Genomic DNA, 17,321 nt, shown 5'->3' on the forward strand with positions numbered 1-17,321 from the left:
TGCTGCAATGCATTGAAAGGTTGTATTGAAAAGTATTGAGTCATCAGGAATGAAGACATATGGATGCGACATATTTAAGATTTTTATTGCTAATAAACCCTACATCCTCTTCCTTCCACTCCATCATTGTGCAATACTTTGATGTTGGTCAAATACAATAGGAACAAAAACATAAAAATTTGTGATTGCAACGTGACAAATTGTGGAAAAGGTCCAGGTGTATGAGCTCCTTTGCACGGCATCTTGAATGAATGTCAGATATGCGTATTTGGTGTTTTTAATTTTGTCTTCTGAAAAACATAAGGTAGTGTCAGGTGAGGGCCATCCTCTTTTTTTCCACCTCGCATCACCATCTTGATTAATGTGTTGGTTTAAGATAGCCGTCCGTGCTCAATTCACTAGAGTCTCCTGTTAGCACACAAGCACAGATGTGGACTGACATCAATGAACACACACAAAACACACGCACACACACCGCCCCACGCACACCCCCACACGCCATGTGACAGGGTGTCATGAAATAACAGCCCAGATATGAGCTTCCTGTTTGAACATCTAATCATACGGGTGGGAATCAGAAGAGAACAAGGAGAAGATAAACACCAATCATAGAATGGAAAAAACAGATGATTCCTGATCAAGCAGGCTTTCACACTGAGGTAGAACACAATATATCACCAATATATTTATGTATTAAAACTGCTGTTGCCTCGTCTTGTATTAAGAAAGATATTAGAGAGAGAAAAAAGGATTAAATAAAGTATTAACCAGCAGAATAATATTATTTGAAAGAATTTTAAAGTCCATTGTCAGATCTTTGATGTGACTTCTAATTTACTGGAGGAAACGTCCTCATCCTCTTCTTCATGCTTCTTAAAACCTGGGTGAGTCAGGATAACCAGGTTCTCCATAATCCTCACTCCCATGTTGAGAATAAGGGCAAGCCAAGCAAGCGCGAAGATGATCCAAATGCCTGCAAGGCAGCGGTACAGGGAGATGTACTCCTTCCCTGGGTCGGTGCCTTTAAGCAGAAACATGTAAGAACATGTTAAATGAGTTTATCTGAGTTCAGAGCACACATTAATCTTCCAACGCCTCACTGACTTATACAACAGAATGAGACCTGGGAGCTTTAGATAGACAGAAGTGACCGTTGCAGCCTTTCTAGCACATTAGTGGTTTGATTGTGGTCTCTACTCACCCACTACATAATCTCCAAAACCAATGGTGCTGAGGGTAATGAAGGCAAAGTAGAAGGCCTCTCCAAACGTCCAGCTTTCCACATAACTGAACAGAAGAGGAGGGATGACAAGAAACAGCAGGCTGCCGGTGATGAAGAACAAACTGACTGCCAGGGCTTCCACGGCTTTCTGGGACAGTAAAAAAAACCCTCTTTATTTAGCCAATATATGCGACCATCAGTTATACGCTGCATTGCAGAATAAAGAGAACCATGTCAGAACCTTGTGAGGAACAACCGCCACCATTCCTGTCTCTAGTCGACCCAGATGAATGGTCAGACACTTGCCCATTTGTTTCAGGAAAGCCAGGTTCAGAGGAATACCACAGAGTGCGTAAAACACACAAAACACCTGACCGGACACAGTGCTCGGGGAGAGGTTTCCGTAACCTGTGAACCAGACAAGTAAGACGTAATGAAGCATCATATTTTACAACAACTGGAGCTGAAAGGGTAAAATATCAATCTACCAATTGTTGTGACGACTGTGCCTGCAAAAAAGAAGGAGCTGCTGAAATCCCAGTTACTGGGGTTGGTTGAGTTGCCTGAGGGGTTCACTCCCTTTTCCCAGGCATATAAAATCACCTGCAGACAGAGTGAAATGCACATTAAGACACAAATCAGCAATGATTGATAGGCTTGAACAGAAATATTCTTGCATAACCAAACTTGGGTTTGGAAGGTTGTGCAGCTAACACTGATTTTTAAAAAAAAAAAAATCTACAATGAGTTTTACATTAAGTTTTTTTTAGAATTAAGTAATGATTTAGCTGAATCAGGTAAAATATTTTCTCAGTTTTTCTGATTTAATGTTAGGTAACCCCATATTTGTCAGGGTAAATTACATCAGACTTGGCAGTATTGAAATATTATTGTTCAATCAGCAAGACTTGCACAACTGAAAGGTAAAAAAATATATTTTGTTTAATTCAAGTTATAGGGAATAAATTAGAAATTTCATAATACATTTTTAAAAGGTAACCAATGACTAGTAATATTAAAAACAGATTATATGAAACCAAAAAAATATAAATAAAACTAAATAGATAAAAAAAAGGTAAAACAATCATAATTAAAAAAAATTAACTACATCATTGCCATCATTGTCAAGATGAATAAAGATAAGCCAATAGATTGGAAATGAACATATTTTACTGTAATCATTTTTAAAATTAATTTTAACAGATCTTTTTATGAGGGCAACCCCATTTAAATCCTTGAATTAAATCACTTTAAGAAAACATTTTAAGGTCACCAGGGTAATGATTTTGTCAAATGTTATAAATTACGACACATTTATTGATCTTTCAAACCAGTTACTGTAAAACCATTTATTGCAGTAAGCCTGACCTAATAATAAAATTGATTTTTCAGCTTTACAAACCAAATGTACCAAATATTGACATAATGAATTAGTTTTATTTGTATAAGACTGAAGCTTCTGTCAACCACAAAGTGGAAAATAACTCTAAAACCATGCATTTTAACCTCTCCTAATCTAAAGAAATATTTCAGATTAATAAGAAAAAAAATAGAAACCTGGACAAACTTCTCCAAGGCAGGACCATCCAAGCAGGTGTAATTAGCCAGAAAATGTAGTTTCTCTAGCTGGAAGTGGTTTCTGTTGTTGCTCTCGGCTTCTCTTTCCAGAATCTGGAAGATGATGGCCCCGATCAGCAGGTATGTGAAGTGGGCCAAAATTAAAAGTGCTGTCCAGTTCACTTTGACCCGAGCCAGATGAAACCACGCCATTAACCCCCCTCCCCACCACCGCACCAGAAAAAGACAAAAATGCTGGTGCTCAAGCTCAGAAAAAACATAAAAGTACTTAAAGAAAAAATAGGAAGATTGAATTTCTATGTTAAGCAGTTCTTGTGAAGTTCTCCAAATAGATGTCCTGTCACTTTAGAAAAATGCATTCTTCTTTAAAAAAAAAAGAAGGTATTTTGAAAAAAGCAGTCCTGCTTAACATCACAGCTGCTCAGGCTGATGTTGTATCTCTCTCTGAACGGCAATGTCTTCAGTCTGATTGGTCAGAGGAGCACGGGTGCTGATTTCTGGGTTACCGAGGTAACAGCCGAACTCCTTTCCTCAATTAGCGAATGACATCTGGTCCCAAGCTTTCCCCTGTTTCCACTAATAAGGAAGCAGTGGCAGTATCTTGTCAGCAGAACAAAAGTTAATGTTTTACCTGCTTTCCATTTGACACCCTCAGATGTCGGTCTCCTACTTTGGGATCTGGAGGTTGGCGGTGCTTTAATTTTATGTGAAATGTGAAATCTGTCAATATGTTAGTGGAGCTGCTCTGGAAGTTATTGCAACCCTTGACGTACGGAGTAGAAAATAAATCTAGAGCAGTATTTATATCCTTTGATCTGATCACTGTCATCTGTCGTTACATCCAAGAATTTAAAGCATTTCATTTGACGCCTAAATAACATACAGTCCAACCGTCAATGGTCAGAAGCTAGGGCTGCTAAGGACTGTTAGAGAACATTGGTGAGCAGCAACATGAAGAGCAAGGAAAACAGCAGAGAGGTCTGGAATAAAGTTGTGCAGAAGTTTAATGCGGTGTTAGGATGTGCAACTCCATCATTAATTGACGGGTCAACTACTAGCTGTGAACTCTACAAGCAATGCCATAAGCTATATAAGGACACAGCAAACAAGTGGAAGAATTTTCTGATCAAATAAAACAAAACAAAAAATCACAACTTTTCTCAGTACCTTAGCATATCAACCACAGTGAAACATGTCGGTGACAGTGTTATGCTCCGGAGATGCGTTTTTTGAGTAGGGATGGGGAAGATGATCAATGAAAGAAGGATTTAGCTCTAAAAAGGCTAGGTTTGGAAGAAAACCTATTAGGCTGAAAAAGACTTCAGAGTGAGGGAAATGCAAGGAAACAACCATAAACATACAGACAGAGCTACACTAGAATATATTAAAGCATGTGCTTGTTTTGAAATAGGCCAGTCAAAGTCCGGACCAAAATTCCAATACGAATCTGTGGCAACACTTAAAAACTGCTCTGCATTGACTCTCTCTGTCAAATAAGTGGCAAAAAAAAAAAAAAAAAAAACTGTCTCTACTTGTTCAAAACTGGTAAGGACATGCCAGTTGCAGGTTTAAGTGCAGTGATACGAGGCTCTGAAAAGCATTAGCAGAGCTGAGCTAAATATAAATGCAAGGCATCATTTTAAAAATAAAATCTACATGAATACAAATTTAAAACTTTGTGCCTTTCACTTTATGAATATGCACTATTTTTTGACGGTCTGTCACATAAAACACAAAAAAACCACTCTGAAGGTTGTGATTTCAACTAGACAAAATCCCATAGATCAGAGCTTGCATCTGAGGCCAAAGGTTTTGTTTTTATAGTTTTTCACTTTTAGTCTCAGATGCAAGCCAGGATACATGTGGTATTCTGTCTAGTTCGGCTAATTCAGTTTCTTTACAAATTAACTTTTTAAAGTCTTACCAGTATAAATGCTCAGTCATTTTACAAGTCAGCTGGAACAGTTTCTGCACGTTTTCCATCACATCTGGAACCAGAGCTGTTCATTGTCACATGGGACGAGTTTGAAACATTTCTTGAATATAAACCAGAAATTAAACACTTCAAAAACCTTTTTATAATGAAGATCTTTAGCATTATTGATAATCCTGGCATTATGTTGAAATGTGGCTGAATAGATATTAACGCTGGAGCTGCAGTTTATTGCACCACCTGGTTACTGCTTAGAGACGTTCCAAATTATCCAAAAGAATTAAGATCCTTTAAAAGTGAAAATTGTTTCCTTTTTCTTAAGGACCAACTGTGTAAAGCAGATGACAGGTTTTCATTTCAGAATGTTTTTAAGCCTTCTTTAATTTGAATAATAATCTTAGCTGGATTGCAGAAAATTTGGAAAACCTTTTTTTAGAGAGAAGGTAAATTTGACACTGCTAAAGTGTGCCTCCTATTTTCCTTAACCTTAAGATACCTTCCTGTGCTCTCACCACTCTCTGTTTACAACTAGTATTTTACTATGACGATTCTACCCAGTTTATCAAAGACTACACCACACCCACAGCTGCAGCCTTAAACAACTCTATGAGACAGCACTGGGATGCAGCTACACTAGTACATAAAGGAGATAAATCACCTCGACACAAAGCCACTATGGTCACTGCTAAGTCATGGCAGTGTAGATGGGCCTCATGTCTTGGATTTGCTTCTTCTGCTGCTTTTGCTGCCACAACTCTCCACCACAAACCAAGTTTACATATGATTTCTTAGTATTTTGTAGTTTTGGTTTTAAACTGTATGAGTTAGGTCAAAAGACCTGGGTATTGTTAGTTAGACGCTAGGATAGTGACAGAATTTGTTTATTACTTTCTTCAAATGATTTCTATGAGGAAGAGCAGAGGTGTTTAAGTGTTTAGGATGATGGATTTGTCAGCTTCTAATTCACAACATTTCAGCTAGGTTGTGGCCCCACATGCAGATGTACTGGTGGGGCCACACATCAAATGCATTGTTTCCTTGTGTGACATGGAAAAAAAAATCAACTGAATCAGTATGGATGGCATCAAAATTATTGGGAATGCATACCATTAAAGAATGATATTGCAATATTATTTCCAAATATTGTGACAATACTGGTTGTGATAAAAGCACATTTATCTTACAATTCTTTTTATTTTGCATCATCACAATGCATATATCACTATCCATAAGCTTTCTGATAACAGTCACAAATATCTATATTCGTTATAGGCATTAAAAGTAAAAAGAAATGCAAATGGTTAAAGATATTATCATCAGGCAAAATTTTAATGCATGGTGCCTTAAGTCTTATAGCCCAATAAATATTCAATCCATTAGGTAATTTATGATTGCGATATTGCACACATTCTTATTGCAATAGCGACTGTGAGTTAACATCTAATAATTAAGATGAAAATGAAACTGCTGCTATGGCTGGTCAGTATGCATGGATGTGATTGGTTGTATATATACATAATGGTTTATATTTTAAATATATGAATTGAACAAATTCTGGAACAGAATTGAATCCCCTATACTGTAATGTGAACTAAATAAAATTCTGTTTCTGTCCAGAAACTGAATTTTGTACCCCGCCTTCTAGCCTCTAGCTAATGGATGAATGGATTTCTACTATTCCATATTACCTTTAAACAGATCTTAAAACATTTCCTGCAGTTGTGGAAAAGGAGTTAACGTCATGGCAATGAGATGTAACAGATATGACTTTAAAGGGTGAGTTGTCTTGGAGAAATATCCAAGGCAACGACAGAGCCCAGAACTGAATGCAAAGTGTGCAACTTCTTGTCATCCATCAAACAAATTAATGCAAAGCAATGCAAAATGTTGACAAGTTGTTTGAAAGGCATAGGTGGTTCCCAGTGGCTGGTTGGATCTTCTTCCCTATGGCTTTAAGCAGAACAGCTGCAAAGGTCAGAAGGACAGAACCGGTTGCTTGTTTTTGTACAATGGACTCAAGCTTTTCCCAGAATTTAAGAATAAATTTACCTAGTAATGGACTGTCTTCCTGAATTTTCTTTACGTTTCTTTACTTGCTCTTACACAGAAGATCCCATTTGAGATTAACAGAGAAAAATTTGCTAGATAACTGTCCTGGTGAGCTCAACAAGAAAATAGGATAAAAAAGTCAACACATAGCACAGGTGCCATTTGTAGCATCGTAAAAGTATTTTTCTTTAAGGACGAACCTACAAAAAATAAAAACTTTGTACCTCGGAAGCGAATTGTTTCCTAGAGCCAGCACAATGAAGTGATGGCTCAAGCATATCAGGATCTCACAGTTGCATTTTGCCTTAATTGTTTGGGCAAAGCAATAAAGAGCTTTATTATTCACACTACGTCCCATAGTTTTATATTAATTTACATAAAAATTAATAGAGCAAACTCAGCTGGAAATATAAAAAGCACTTCTTTCTAAATGTTGAAACATGTCACCAATTAAAAAGTTTCACAAGATTTCAACAAATACTGCGGCTCTTTTCTGGTTATTCTTATGTCTTTTCTCTGTTGTTTTACTAGTAAAAGGGTTTACATCAAACGTTAAGACATAGTCTGTGGTTTATGCTGCTGTCCAGAATAAGAAAGCATGAGTGGTCTGTGGCAATACAAATTCCCAGACCATTCGTTTGCCTGGAAGTGATGATATGGCTCCTCGTTAGAACTTCCCATCTTTATGGGGGCCTAAAATACACAAAGCACAAACCTACTTGATTAGTCTATTATGTCTTACACAGCACACATTTGACAGATAGCAACACTTGGTGCACTTTTCGTTTCCTCAGTTAGTAAAAACTAAACTCAACTCATTTAGACTGTTTTTTTCCGTGTTGTAAAAAAATGTAGTCTAACAGCTCAAGTAGCCTATAACCTCAGCTTCTCTGAATATCTGATGACAAAATACAACACAGGCAAATCTGCTGTTGGCAAAGCAAACATCTACACAAAAGTTATAATGGGAGAACCGACAAATCTATTGAGATGGTATTTCTCTATCAGCCAATAGGCCAATGGTGACACTGCAGGTGAAGTCTCAAAACATAGTCAGAGAATAATTAAATTACTTAGATCAGGGTGTCAAACTCTAGTTTTCGAGGGCTGCTGTCCTGCAACTTTTTGATGTGCCTCAAGTGCAACACACCTGAATGTAAGGTTTGAATCACCTCCTCATCCCCTCAAGCTCTAGAGAGTCCTGTGGTTGTGGTGTGTGGGACCAGAGATGCATCTAAAAGTTGTAGAAGGCCTGGGGTTTGACAGCTATGGTTTAGATCAAAGTGCATGCATGTGTCAGAATGGCCACGCTGAAATCCAGTGGGACAAAACTTGGAAAAACTCAAGTTTTTTTGAGGCACTGTATTGTCTGATGAACTCAAGCTCTTTAATGCTAACAAAACTTTGGGATGCATTGTAATTCATCACACCACTAGAGTGCAGCGTTGAGCACCTATAAGTACAGTTTGCACCAATTTTTGTGTGCAAACTGTATTAGTGCGTGCCTGTGTATATGACCTTGTATTTGATACATTTTAAGTCTCAATAAGAAAAAGTGCTGCTTTTGGGTTAGGGGTTAGGCTTAGGACTAAGGTGTGAATTGAGTTTAGGGTTAGGCATGTACTGGTAATGGTTCGGTGTAGGGTAAGGGTCGGGTGTAGGCTATTGAAATGGAGGAAAAAATGAATGGAAGTCAATGCAAAGTCCTTGAGAAGACAGAAAGACACTACATGTGAGAGGGTGTGTGTGTGTGTGGGTGTGTGTGTGTGTGTTACCTATCCTGCTGAGGAGATTTTTCCGGGCCATAACAAAGGCCAGGATGTTAGAATCAACTTCCTGATCTCCAGTCAGTGGAATGGAAGAAGACGTGAGGGTTGTTGTGGAAAGGTCCCTGAAACGTACTTGTGGTTACTCTAACATGCCAAGGGTTGAAATTTGTCTTTTAAAAAAAGTGGTCATGTTTGTTTTGGAGCAGGCACAAAAAAAGTCTTCATATGACCCCTGTATGAAACATGTAAACTGTTTGTGGAGCAAAATTTAAAGCAGAAACTTTGACAGAGAACAGCTCCTTGTGTTTCAGAGCCTCACTACAGAACAAAAGTGGGTCTGTGCTGCGAGTGCTTGTTTAAGAGGAAGCATATACATATTACAGTGAGTGTTTAACAGTGGCTGTAAAAAGGAGCTTTCAGCATCTGGGATAAAGCGAGACTTTTTTGATTTGTGAACATTACTCGCAGACATTACTTCACAAAGACATTAAAATTTATGACGGCTCTCGTAAGTGAAGAAAAAAACACAGAACAGCTATAAAATCTGCAGGTCTGGGCTGTATGTATGGATTTCGGATACATACAGCCACACATACTATTGTGTGTGTGGATGAAAGTATTAATTGAAAAATTAGGCAAAAAAATTAGGCTTAATTTCAGTTAGCAGGAGTCACAGCTCATTCAATATATACCAGAAAAATAACACATTTCCCCAAGTTAAACTATTTCAGTCTTCTAATTAACTTTTCAGTGGAAGCAACAATTGGTTTAATTTACATATTCTGGTTGCTTTTTAGGTCTGTGATTACCCTCTGGATAATGTACCTCCAGTATGAATTCTTACTCTCCTCTTGGGACTTGTTCCAGGCTGACCAAACTGGTGCTGGAAGTTTGTCTATGGGTGCAAGATAGCTGAAAGTAAGACAAATTTAGTTATTTCCACTCTCGGCATTTTTTTTTTCAGTTCACAAACTGCAATGTAGTACAATCTAGACATACTTTCCTGAAATAAAAGAAGAGAGAATTAAAAAGTGAATGACCTCAGATCAGGAGCAGAAGAGACTGAATTGTCCAGATTTGTGTCCTGCTTTGATGGAGACTCCTTCATTGTGCTGCTTAGATCAGGAGCACTGTGGAAGAAAGTAGAGCCTTTCATAAAGACAGAGATAATGTCAAAGTAATACCACAGGTTGGTGTTTTAAACATGGAAGTTATCTGTGTCCTCTACTTTATACCACCAGATGGAGCTACAGCATAAAGCAGCCAGAACTTTTCTTCTGCAGGTTCATCACAATTAAACACAAGGTTTCTTTTTAAAACACTGAGAAAAGTGTGCCAGAAGACCAAATACATGCTTTTTGAACTTTTTTCTGTTTCAACAACATATGACATGTCTGACTTTTAATCCAATGTATTGTGTAAACAATTTGTGTTTTATCATTTTTATTTCATAACTCAAGATAAACCTGCTGCTGCATTTTAGACTCGCAAAATAATCCAAAATAATTCCTTGTCACTAACAACTTTCTTGTACACAGGTTACTTGAAGAGAGGGGATACCAAAGTTTAATGGTATTTTTGTCCAACTTTTGTGTAGATTCATCTTAGTTGTGGAGAAAACATTGATTCTAGTGAGTGGCTGACATTATCTGTTGTAATCACGCTTCTAATGCAATACCCGAACCAAAATTTCTCCTCTGATGTTCTTGTTGCAGAAATTAGAATGTAGAAATTAGATCTGGCTGGATTTTTAGGCTTGGCTTTTTGAACAATTCGTCTTGATTATTTTGGGCCCTCTCGCAAGTTTCTTCCAGGCCTGTCTTGCATTCAACTCAGTCCTCTTTGGCCATGTAGAAGAGAAACATTCCCACAGCAGGATGGTGCCCCCATCATGTTTAGTAGTGGGGATTTTGTGTTAAGGGTGATGATCATTGTTAGTTTTCTGCCACAAAATGTTTTGCATGTCGGCCAAAAAGTCCAGCTTTGGGTTTTCTGACCAGAGCCCATTCATCCACATGTTTGCAGTGTACCCTACATGGCTTGTGGGAGATTTTACAGGATTTCTTATGGCTTTCTCCTTCCAGCTCCTTTATAGAAGTCAGAATTGTGGGGTGCACCAGCCTGGCAACAGATGCAGCTTCTGCAGAGCTACAAAAGCCCTCTTGACTGCTTCTCTGATTAAAGCTTCCCTTCGAAAGTGATGTATGCTTTTCTGTTCACTTCACACACATTGTGAACATACGCTGAAGCTTGTGGTTGGAAAAAAGTGGAAAACGTTGTTTCAAAATTGTGGTGAGAATGATTTGATTCCTCTGTTCAGTTCTGAGCAAGCTTCAAACTATGACATGTATAAGTGCAGTTTGCATAAGGAATTTACACTTGATATGGATTCTGCAATTTCTTTGCTCTTTCTTTCTAGTTTTTTATATTTCAAAGTGAAAATGTAACAGCTCACAGAAAGAAATGGGAGCAAATAAAACTCAACAAAATAGACAAAATCTTCCTGGTTGCATTATGTCAGCAAATAAAGTAGCATATTGTAAAATGGCCATATGGTAGTAAACACTCGCTAACAGCAGACATGAGAGGAATCATTTCAAGGGCAGTTTCTGTGATCAGTATCTGAGGAAAACATTGACAAACTCTGGGCTCATTTCCTCACTGTGTGTGCATTAATAACTGTCATCAGAGTTACTGCAGATTTAAGACGATAAATACGGGCTGTGATTATGTTGTGAGTGTCCTCTGGCTGACGGAGTCACAGATGGTGAAGAAAATGCACACAAACGCCTGTAAGTGATGACAAATATTCAATGTCTGTTCCGTGGAAGCCAGCAATCAGAAGCACGTTGTTGAGTAATCAACTAATTATGAAAGGGTAAACATTCATGTATTTTGTAGAAATAAGTAATTGACGACAACTGTTCTTTTAATGCAACTTGTGACTTAAAAACAATTCATCTCAATTTAAATGTAATCAGAAGGTGTATATTTTGAAGGTGTTTAGCAGAATGAATGAATGAATGAATATGCTTTATTAATTCCAGAGGGAAATTCACATCTCAGTACAGTTCATGGAGTAACATATATTTGGTTGTTCTCAGTTTTTTTAAATTCTTTGAAAAAACAACACATTCTTCCAATTTTGGGCCTAAAGGGGCAAAAAACATCATTTTAGAATTTAAGAAAAAAAGTTTGTCACTTCTTCAATTCGGAAAAAATGCTAGCCAGCTTTCTTATGTTAGTCTCCTTGAATTTAAAGGAGTTGTGGATTACAGCTGTTTATTTGTCCAAGGATTTCCTCAAGGTTTAAAAACAAACACTGAATAAAAAAAAGAGGAGGGAATAATTGTCTTGCTATGTGCCGAAAATCAGCTGCAAAGAAAACAATGAATAGACCAGAGATAAAGGAAGACTTTAGTTGTGTAATCTGTTGTTGTTTGACAAAACCGCATCACCAATTTTTCATCCGGAATTTCAAAAATGTAAAAAAAAAAAAACGATTTTGTTGTAAAAGAGGCTTTTGAGACCTGTAAAATAATTCACAATACTCCTAATTGGCAGAAAAGCAAAAGTGCTACATATAAAAATATAGCAGAAAAGCTCTTACCAAAATCCTGGAGTGCCAGGTGAAGATGGTTGCAAGGTTTCATTTTGAGATGCAGAGCTATAACTGGTTTCATGCTCCGACTCAGATTCCTAATAAAAAATGTAAAAAAAAAATTACTGAAACATTTCTACAACAACTATCAACAAAAACAGCCCAACAGAATAACGTGAGCATGCTACATACGTACTGTACATCCGACAGATTAAAGAAAGCACCTCTGATGCTTTACTGTTCTGGTTCGTTATTTAGCAAATGCAAAGTTTAAGCAAGTGCGTGTGTGCATCTACTACTGGATCAGCGCTTTTGGGCATAAGCTGGTAAGAAAAATACTCAGCTTTGTGAGGCAAAGCTGCACGTGTGAAGTCTCTTACACTTCCTCATCGTCTGTCACTCAGAAATTCATATCTAAATGTTGCCGAGATAAAAGAGAGAGACACTCATCTCCAATCATAAGGTCAGCGTAATTTGCTCCTCAGATGTTCTTGCTTTACATCTTCGTGTTGGCTGGTTGCCTGAAATGTGCTCAATAGTTGTCCAGGCTGAGCAAAGCGTGAGTTATCAGACTCCTCACTGAGTCAGTGTTACAATTGAATCCTTTGCCAGCCGTCCTCTCTGCAATCTTTTGTATATTAGACTAAAATAGACTCTGACTCATGTTATTATCCACTCTGTTAATGTTTGAGTCACAAAGAATTGAGGAAAAAATAAATGCATCTCTGTTTGCCTCCTACTCTCCCTCCCACTAAGACCCATTTAGCTTTGTAACAAACAGAGGCAGCAATCGACACATTTGTCAGGTAGTATACATGCTAAATGTCAGCACTGCTCAAAACACCAGTATGGTAAGAAACACAGTTCATAAAGAGAAAAACATTGATACAAACCTAGCATCAGAATCACATTTTTTGTTGTTTCAATCTGATCAGAGCAGATTTACGGCTCCTGACCATTTTTTTCATAAACTTTGAGCTTTTTCACACTTTGTCTCAAAGTATAAATGTCCTTCCATTTGGATGCAATGTTCTTCATTAATTTTAGCAAGCATAATATTGCTGCCACTGTTATTTTAGTTCATTGTGTATATGCATATTTAAGATGTTTGGAACTGTTTAATGATGGGCATCAGCATAAAGTCTCAACGGGGCCGCCGGCTCTGCACCAAGCTCAACATCTGGTTTGCCTGCTGGTCTAAAACAAGTTTTTTTATTTGTCATTTTTGCCGGACCCATGCCCTGACCTGAGGGACAGATATAAACATGTATTAAGAAATAGTTTTTTGTTTGTGTGTGTCTGAACTTGGTAGTTAAATATGACACTATAGTCGTCTGTCTTCCATTTGACGCTTATTGCAACACAGCTGCAGTGGATTTATATTTAGAAGTGTGAAATTAAACATGGGGTGAATACCAATGCATTTATATTTCCAAGTTCCTAGTTGTGAAAAGTTTTGAAAACTCTGTATTAGTGTTTTTTTCAGCCACTACAGTTACACCCTAGATTGTGTTGGTTTTTTTAGTAAAATATACTGACGTTTCTGGTGTTATTATGACAAAACATGAAAAGTCCAAGCGTACGAATTGCAAAAGGCACTGCAAGATGCATTGTCACAAGGATAGAAAAGAGGCCAGTCACCTGTAGATTCAAAGCCTCCTGACTCCACCACGTCTGGAAATCCTTCCGAATCTTGACCTTCACCCTGTCTATCAACAGCTGCAGATGCTCAGTCTCTGTCCTCAGAGCCTGTAGGTGGCCAAGGTTGTTGTTGTAGCTGACAAGGGATATCAGCAGTGCAAAATTTATCTTTAGTTGGCGTTACACAGCACCTGCTGTGTTCAATCAGACCAAGCAGGGTCTTGGGGGGGAAAAGTGGAATAACATTTGGTAAGTTATTTGAGACAACTCACATCACTTTCTCTTGCTTAACTTGGTTGCAGAGGCTTTCTTCCAGGGGGTCGTTCTCCTCCTTGTCCTGTGTATCATTTCCTGTCACAGCTACAAAGTAATTCAATTTAAACAAGCAGATATTTAGAAATTTGCATCCAGAAGTAAAATGTAAGTAAATTGTTATTTTGGTCATGTACAATAAAAACATGGCTGCTATGAACTCTTCCCTGAGGATGAGATTCAAACTAACAAGAAAAGCCCTTTGACGTCAGAACCAGGGGAAAATGTTAGCTTTATGACCAAATTTTCTCATCAAAGCATGCAAGTTAACAGATCAAAACCATCAGAAGAGGAGCTAACAGAGTGCAGTTTTGGTATTTAAGCTTGCAGTCACTGAGGCCTTCTGTAAAAGCTTTGAAGTGGCCACTGATGCACACAAGACAAAAGCAGCCAGAAAGTTCAGCGTTTCCCATCCTTTCAGGAGTGACAAGTTTAGAAAAACGATAAAATGATGTTCCATTTGTCATAATTTATACACTGATATGATATCAGTGTATAAATGTTCAAAGGCACTTCAACACATGGTCAGGAAAAAGCTGAAATCAAACTCATACGATCGTGAAACAACTCCTCCGTCCCATGCCAGATCCTCCACCATACATAACAGTAGGCGTGTGATGTTTTTCTGTTTCAGATGCAGATGTGTGTGTTTCACACCACACACATCTGGAGAGGTTGTAGCAAGAAAAGTTTAATCTTTCTGTGCTGGAAGGACATGCTTCAGTTAAAGGTCCAGTTTAGAAAACCTCCACATCTACATTTGTGACAACAGGCTTTCTTGTGGCCTTCTCCCAAACATACTTTATTAATCTTTCTTATCCTTGTTTGTCACAGTTAAAGTATTTTATAACTTGTATTTTTTTGCTCTAAATGTAAGAATAGGAAAGTTTATAAAATAATATATTTGCCTGACCTTACATCTGCTTCACATGCATCTAATATTCTTTTTAATTTTGAAGGATGATTAGAATGAATTTGCTTCTATTTTAAATCACATGTATAGCCCAGAAATAAAAGAGATCACCGATTTCAAAATACAAATTAGAATTACCTCTTGTTATTTAATTTTGACTAATGTTCAAATCAACATAAAAAATGCTTTTATAGTTACACAATAGATGTCTACGGTGGTAATAGGTTTGTTCCTTGCAATACCATTAAAATTCCCTTTTTCCTACTGTGGAATTTCCTTCCCCACTACATAACTGTACATAGAGCTTACTGCCGGTGGAACTGTCTTAGCAAGCTCTAATGAAAGTGTACAGGTATATTGTGCAGGTATAACAAACACGCAAGTTATCCCGTTAACAATCATGTAAGTTTTCACTGCACAGTGGCGCAGTAGGTAGCACTGCTGCCTTGCAGCAAGAAGGACCTGGGTTCGATTCCGGGCCTGGGTCTTTCTGCATGGAGTTTGCATGTTGCTTCCTCCCACAGTCCAAAAACATGACTGTTAGATTAATTGGTCTTTCTAAATTCTCCCTAGGTGTGAGTGTGTGTGTGTTCATGGTTGCTTGTCCTGGGCTGTTTTTGTTGATGTCCTGTCTGTGTCTGTGTTGCCCTGCAACAGACTGGCGTCCTGTCCAGGGTGTACCCCACCTTTCGTCCGAAACGTTCGCTGGAGATAGGCACCAGCACCTCTCCCGACCCCATTAGGGACAAGGGTGTACAGAAAATGGATGTACGTTTTTATCTTCATACCATGAGCTGCTCTTTGTCTCCTTCGTGTCTGCAACTGCTTCTTCAATTCAGCTGAAGACAAAGAAGAATGAAGACAAAACCATGTTTTTTTTTTTTAACAATTTTCAACAATAAATGTGCTTTCAAATAATCTTTCAGCAGTCTGTAAGAGATGCTAAACGGGAAGCTGAAAACAAAACAAGTTTGTGGTAACAAACCCGTAGCCTCTTCAAGAGCATTCTGCACTTTTCTCAGTTTGTGATTTTAACAGATAAAAAACTTTAAAAACTGCCATCATTTTTCATTACATTGTTCTATTTTTAATATTTCAGCGTTCGTCTGAAGAGCATTTTGGTTCAGAAACCAAAAATATTTTCTAAAAAAAATATTTTTTTTAGGAAAAAAATATTTAGTTATAGAACTAAAATTTTGGGTAAAATTTTCGAGAAGTCCAATAGGGCGAACTTAAATTATGGAAAACTATTTAATTCTTTATTAGTTATAGACAGTAGAAAAACGATTGGTGTAGATTCTTAGTCATGAAGATTAGGACAATTAACCAGTCCTTATATAATGAGATAAATTAACTTTTGTTTCCTGTTTCTGTGAGTGTGATCCTTAGCTGATGGAGTCTATCTGCTTCAAGGTTCAACATGTGCAGAGAATCTTCAAAGACATTCTCTATATGTCAGTAGCAACAACCATTATCTGTGTTATTGTTGCCTTTCTATCACCTCAAACAAGTCAGACCCTGACACCAACATAATTTCCACTCACTGGAAATAATTTCTGGACCGTTCTCTGTATGCTTGTGAGATGGTTGTGTGATCATCTGGGAAGATCAGCAGTTTCAGAAACACTTAGACTGGTCTGTAAAGGCCCAACAGCCATGGCCTTTTCAAAGTCACTTACATCCCCAGTGGTTCCCAATTCTGATGCTCAGTTTGAACTTTGGCAAATTGCCTTCGCCACGTTTAGATGAGTTGCTAGGTTGAGAGTGTCTGTAGCTGTTTGTGCAAACAATGCCAGGAATAAGCATGAAGGAGATGTTTGGGATTTTTGGGTCACAGACAAACAGACATGAAGGGTAGCAGAATGGTAGTGTCTGTGATTTTCTTTAACAATCCCTTAGGTCTCATACATAAAAACTGCTCAGTAATTGAGCCCTGCAAAGTGATGCTATGTTCAATCTAAAATCAGAGGTTTAAGCTCCATAGATGAGAAATCCAGATGAAGTCCTCTCTTATAAAAGTACCTTTACACTAAATGCCACCCATGCTGTCCTATAATAGGTGGATTGAAGTGATTCTAAACCCACAAGATTTTTTCAATTAGTCAGCACTTTCTTTCAGAAAGCTTTAAAATTGTTTGCAAAATGCCAGTGCAACCAGTTTATCTTTCCAAGCGCATCACAAGCACTTTTGTTCAAAGTCAACCACTTTAGGGGTTTCTGTAGACAGCAGAGACTTGAACAGATGAAGTGAAACATTATACAGGACACACAGAGTCATATGGTGCCCGTGACAAGACTGTTTT

The 17,321-nt window shown here is 37.8% G+C and overlaps 2 protein-coding genes across 2 annotated transcripts in view; both read right to left on the reverse strand.

Annotated features, from left to right (window-relative positions):
* Window positions 1-64: 64 nt before the first annotated feature.
* Window positions 65-7,432, reverse strand: LOC116709557 (potassium channel subfamily K member 16-like). Its single transcript, XM_032548175.1, has 5 exons — window positions 2,780-7,432; window positions 1,711-1,825; window positions 1,464-1,630; window positions 1,202-1,370; window positions 65-1,021 (listed from the first exon to the last, which is right to left on the reverse strand). Exons 1-5 carry the CDS (start codon window positions 2,990-2,992, stop codon window positions 810-812), a joined length of 876 nt encoding a protein of 291 aa, XP_032404066.1. The 5' UTR covers window positions 2,993-7,432; the 3' UTR covers window positions 65-809.
* The window catches only part of kif6 (kinesin family member 6), a 95,150-nt gene continuing 83,736 nt past the window's right edge, over window positions 5,908-17,321 (reverse strand). Inside the window, exons 16-23 of the mRNA XM_032548172.1 lie at window positions 15,807-15,857; window positions 14,066-14,153; window positions 13,794-13,929; window positions 12,162-12,250; window positions 9,592-9,681; window positions 9,377-9,463; window positions 8,558-8,673; window positions 5,908-7,475 (exon numbers count right to left, since the gene is read on the reverse strand). Of these exons, the coding sequence (XP_032404063.1) occupies window positions 7,450-7,475; window positions 8,558-8,673; window positions 9,377-9,463; window positions 9,592-9,681; window positions 12,162-12,250; window positions 13,794-13,929; window positions 14,066-14,153; window positions 15,807-15,857 (683 nt within the window). The 3' untranslated portion in view covers window positions 5,908-7,449. The remainder of the gene's footprint in view (window positions 7,476-8,557; window positions 8,674-9,376; window positions 9,464-9,591; window positions 9,682-12,161; window positions 12,251-13,793; window positions 13,930-14,065; window positions 14,154-15,806; window positions 15,858-17,321) is intronic.

This window comes from Xiphophorus hellerii, chromosome 19 (genome assembly GCF_003331165.1).
Source record: "Xiphophorus hellerii strain 12219 chromosome 19, Xiphophorus_hellerii-4.1, whole genome shotgun sequence".
Taxonomy (NCBI): Eukaryota; Metazoa; Chordata; class Actinopteri; order Cyprinodontiformes; family Poeciliidae; genus Xiphophorus; species Xiphophorus hellerii.

What these genes read in the sequence shown, in the direction of transcription:
- LOC116709557 (XM_032548175.1), bottom strand. Translation starts at nt 2,992, where the DNA reads ATGGCGTGGTTTCATCTGGCTCGGGTCAAAGTGAACTGGACAGCACTT. An exon ending in TGGCGGTTGTTCCTCACAAG is followed by an intron (nt 1,371 to 1,463) that starts GTTCTGACATGG and finishes TTACTGTCCCAG; the next exon opens with AAAGCCGTGGAAGCCCTGGC. An exon ending in TTTTGGAGATTATGTAGTGG is followed by an intron (nt 1,022 to 1,201) that starts GTGAGTAGAGAC and finishes TTCTGCTTAAAG; the next exon opens with GCACCGACCCAGGGAAGGAG.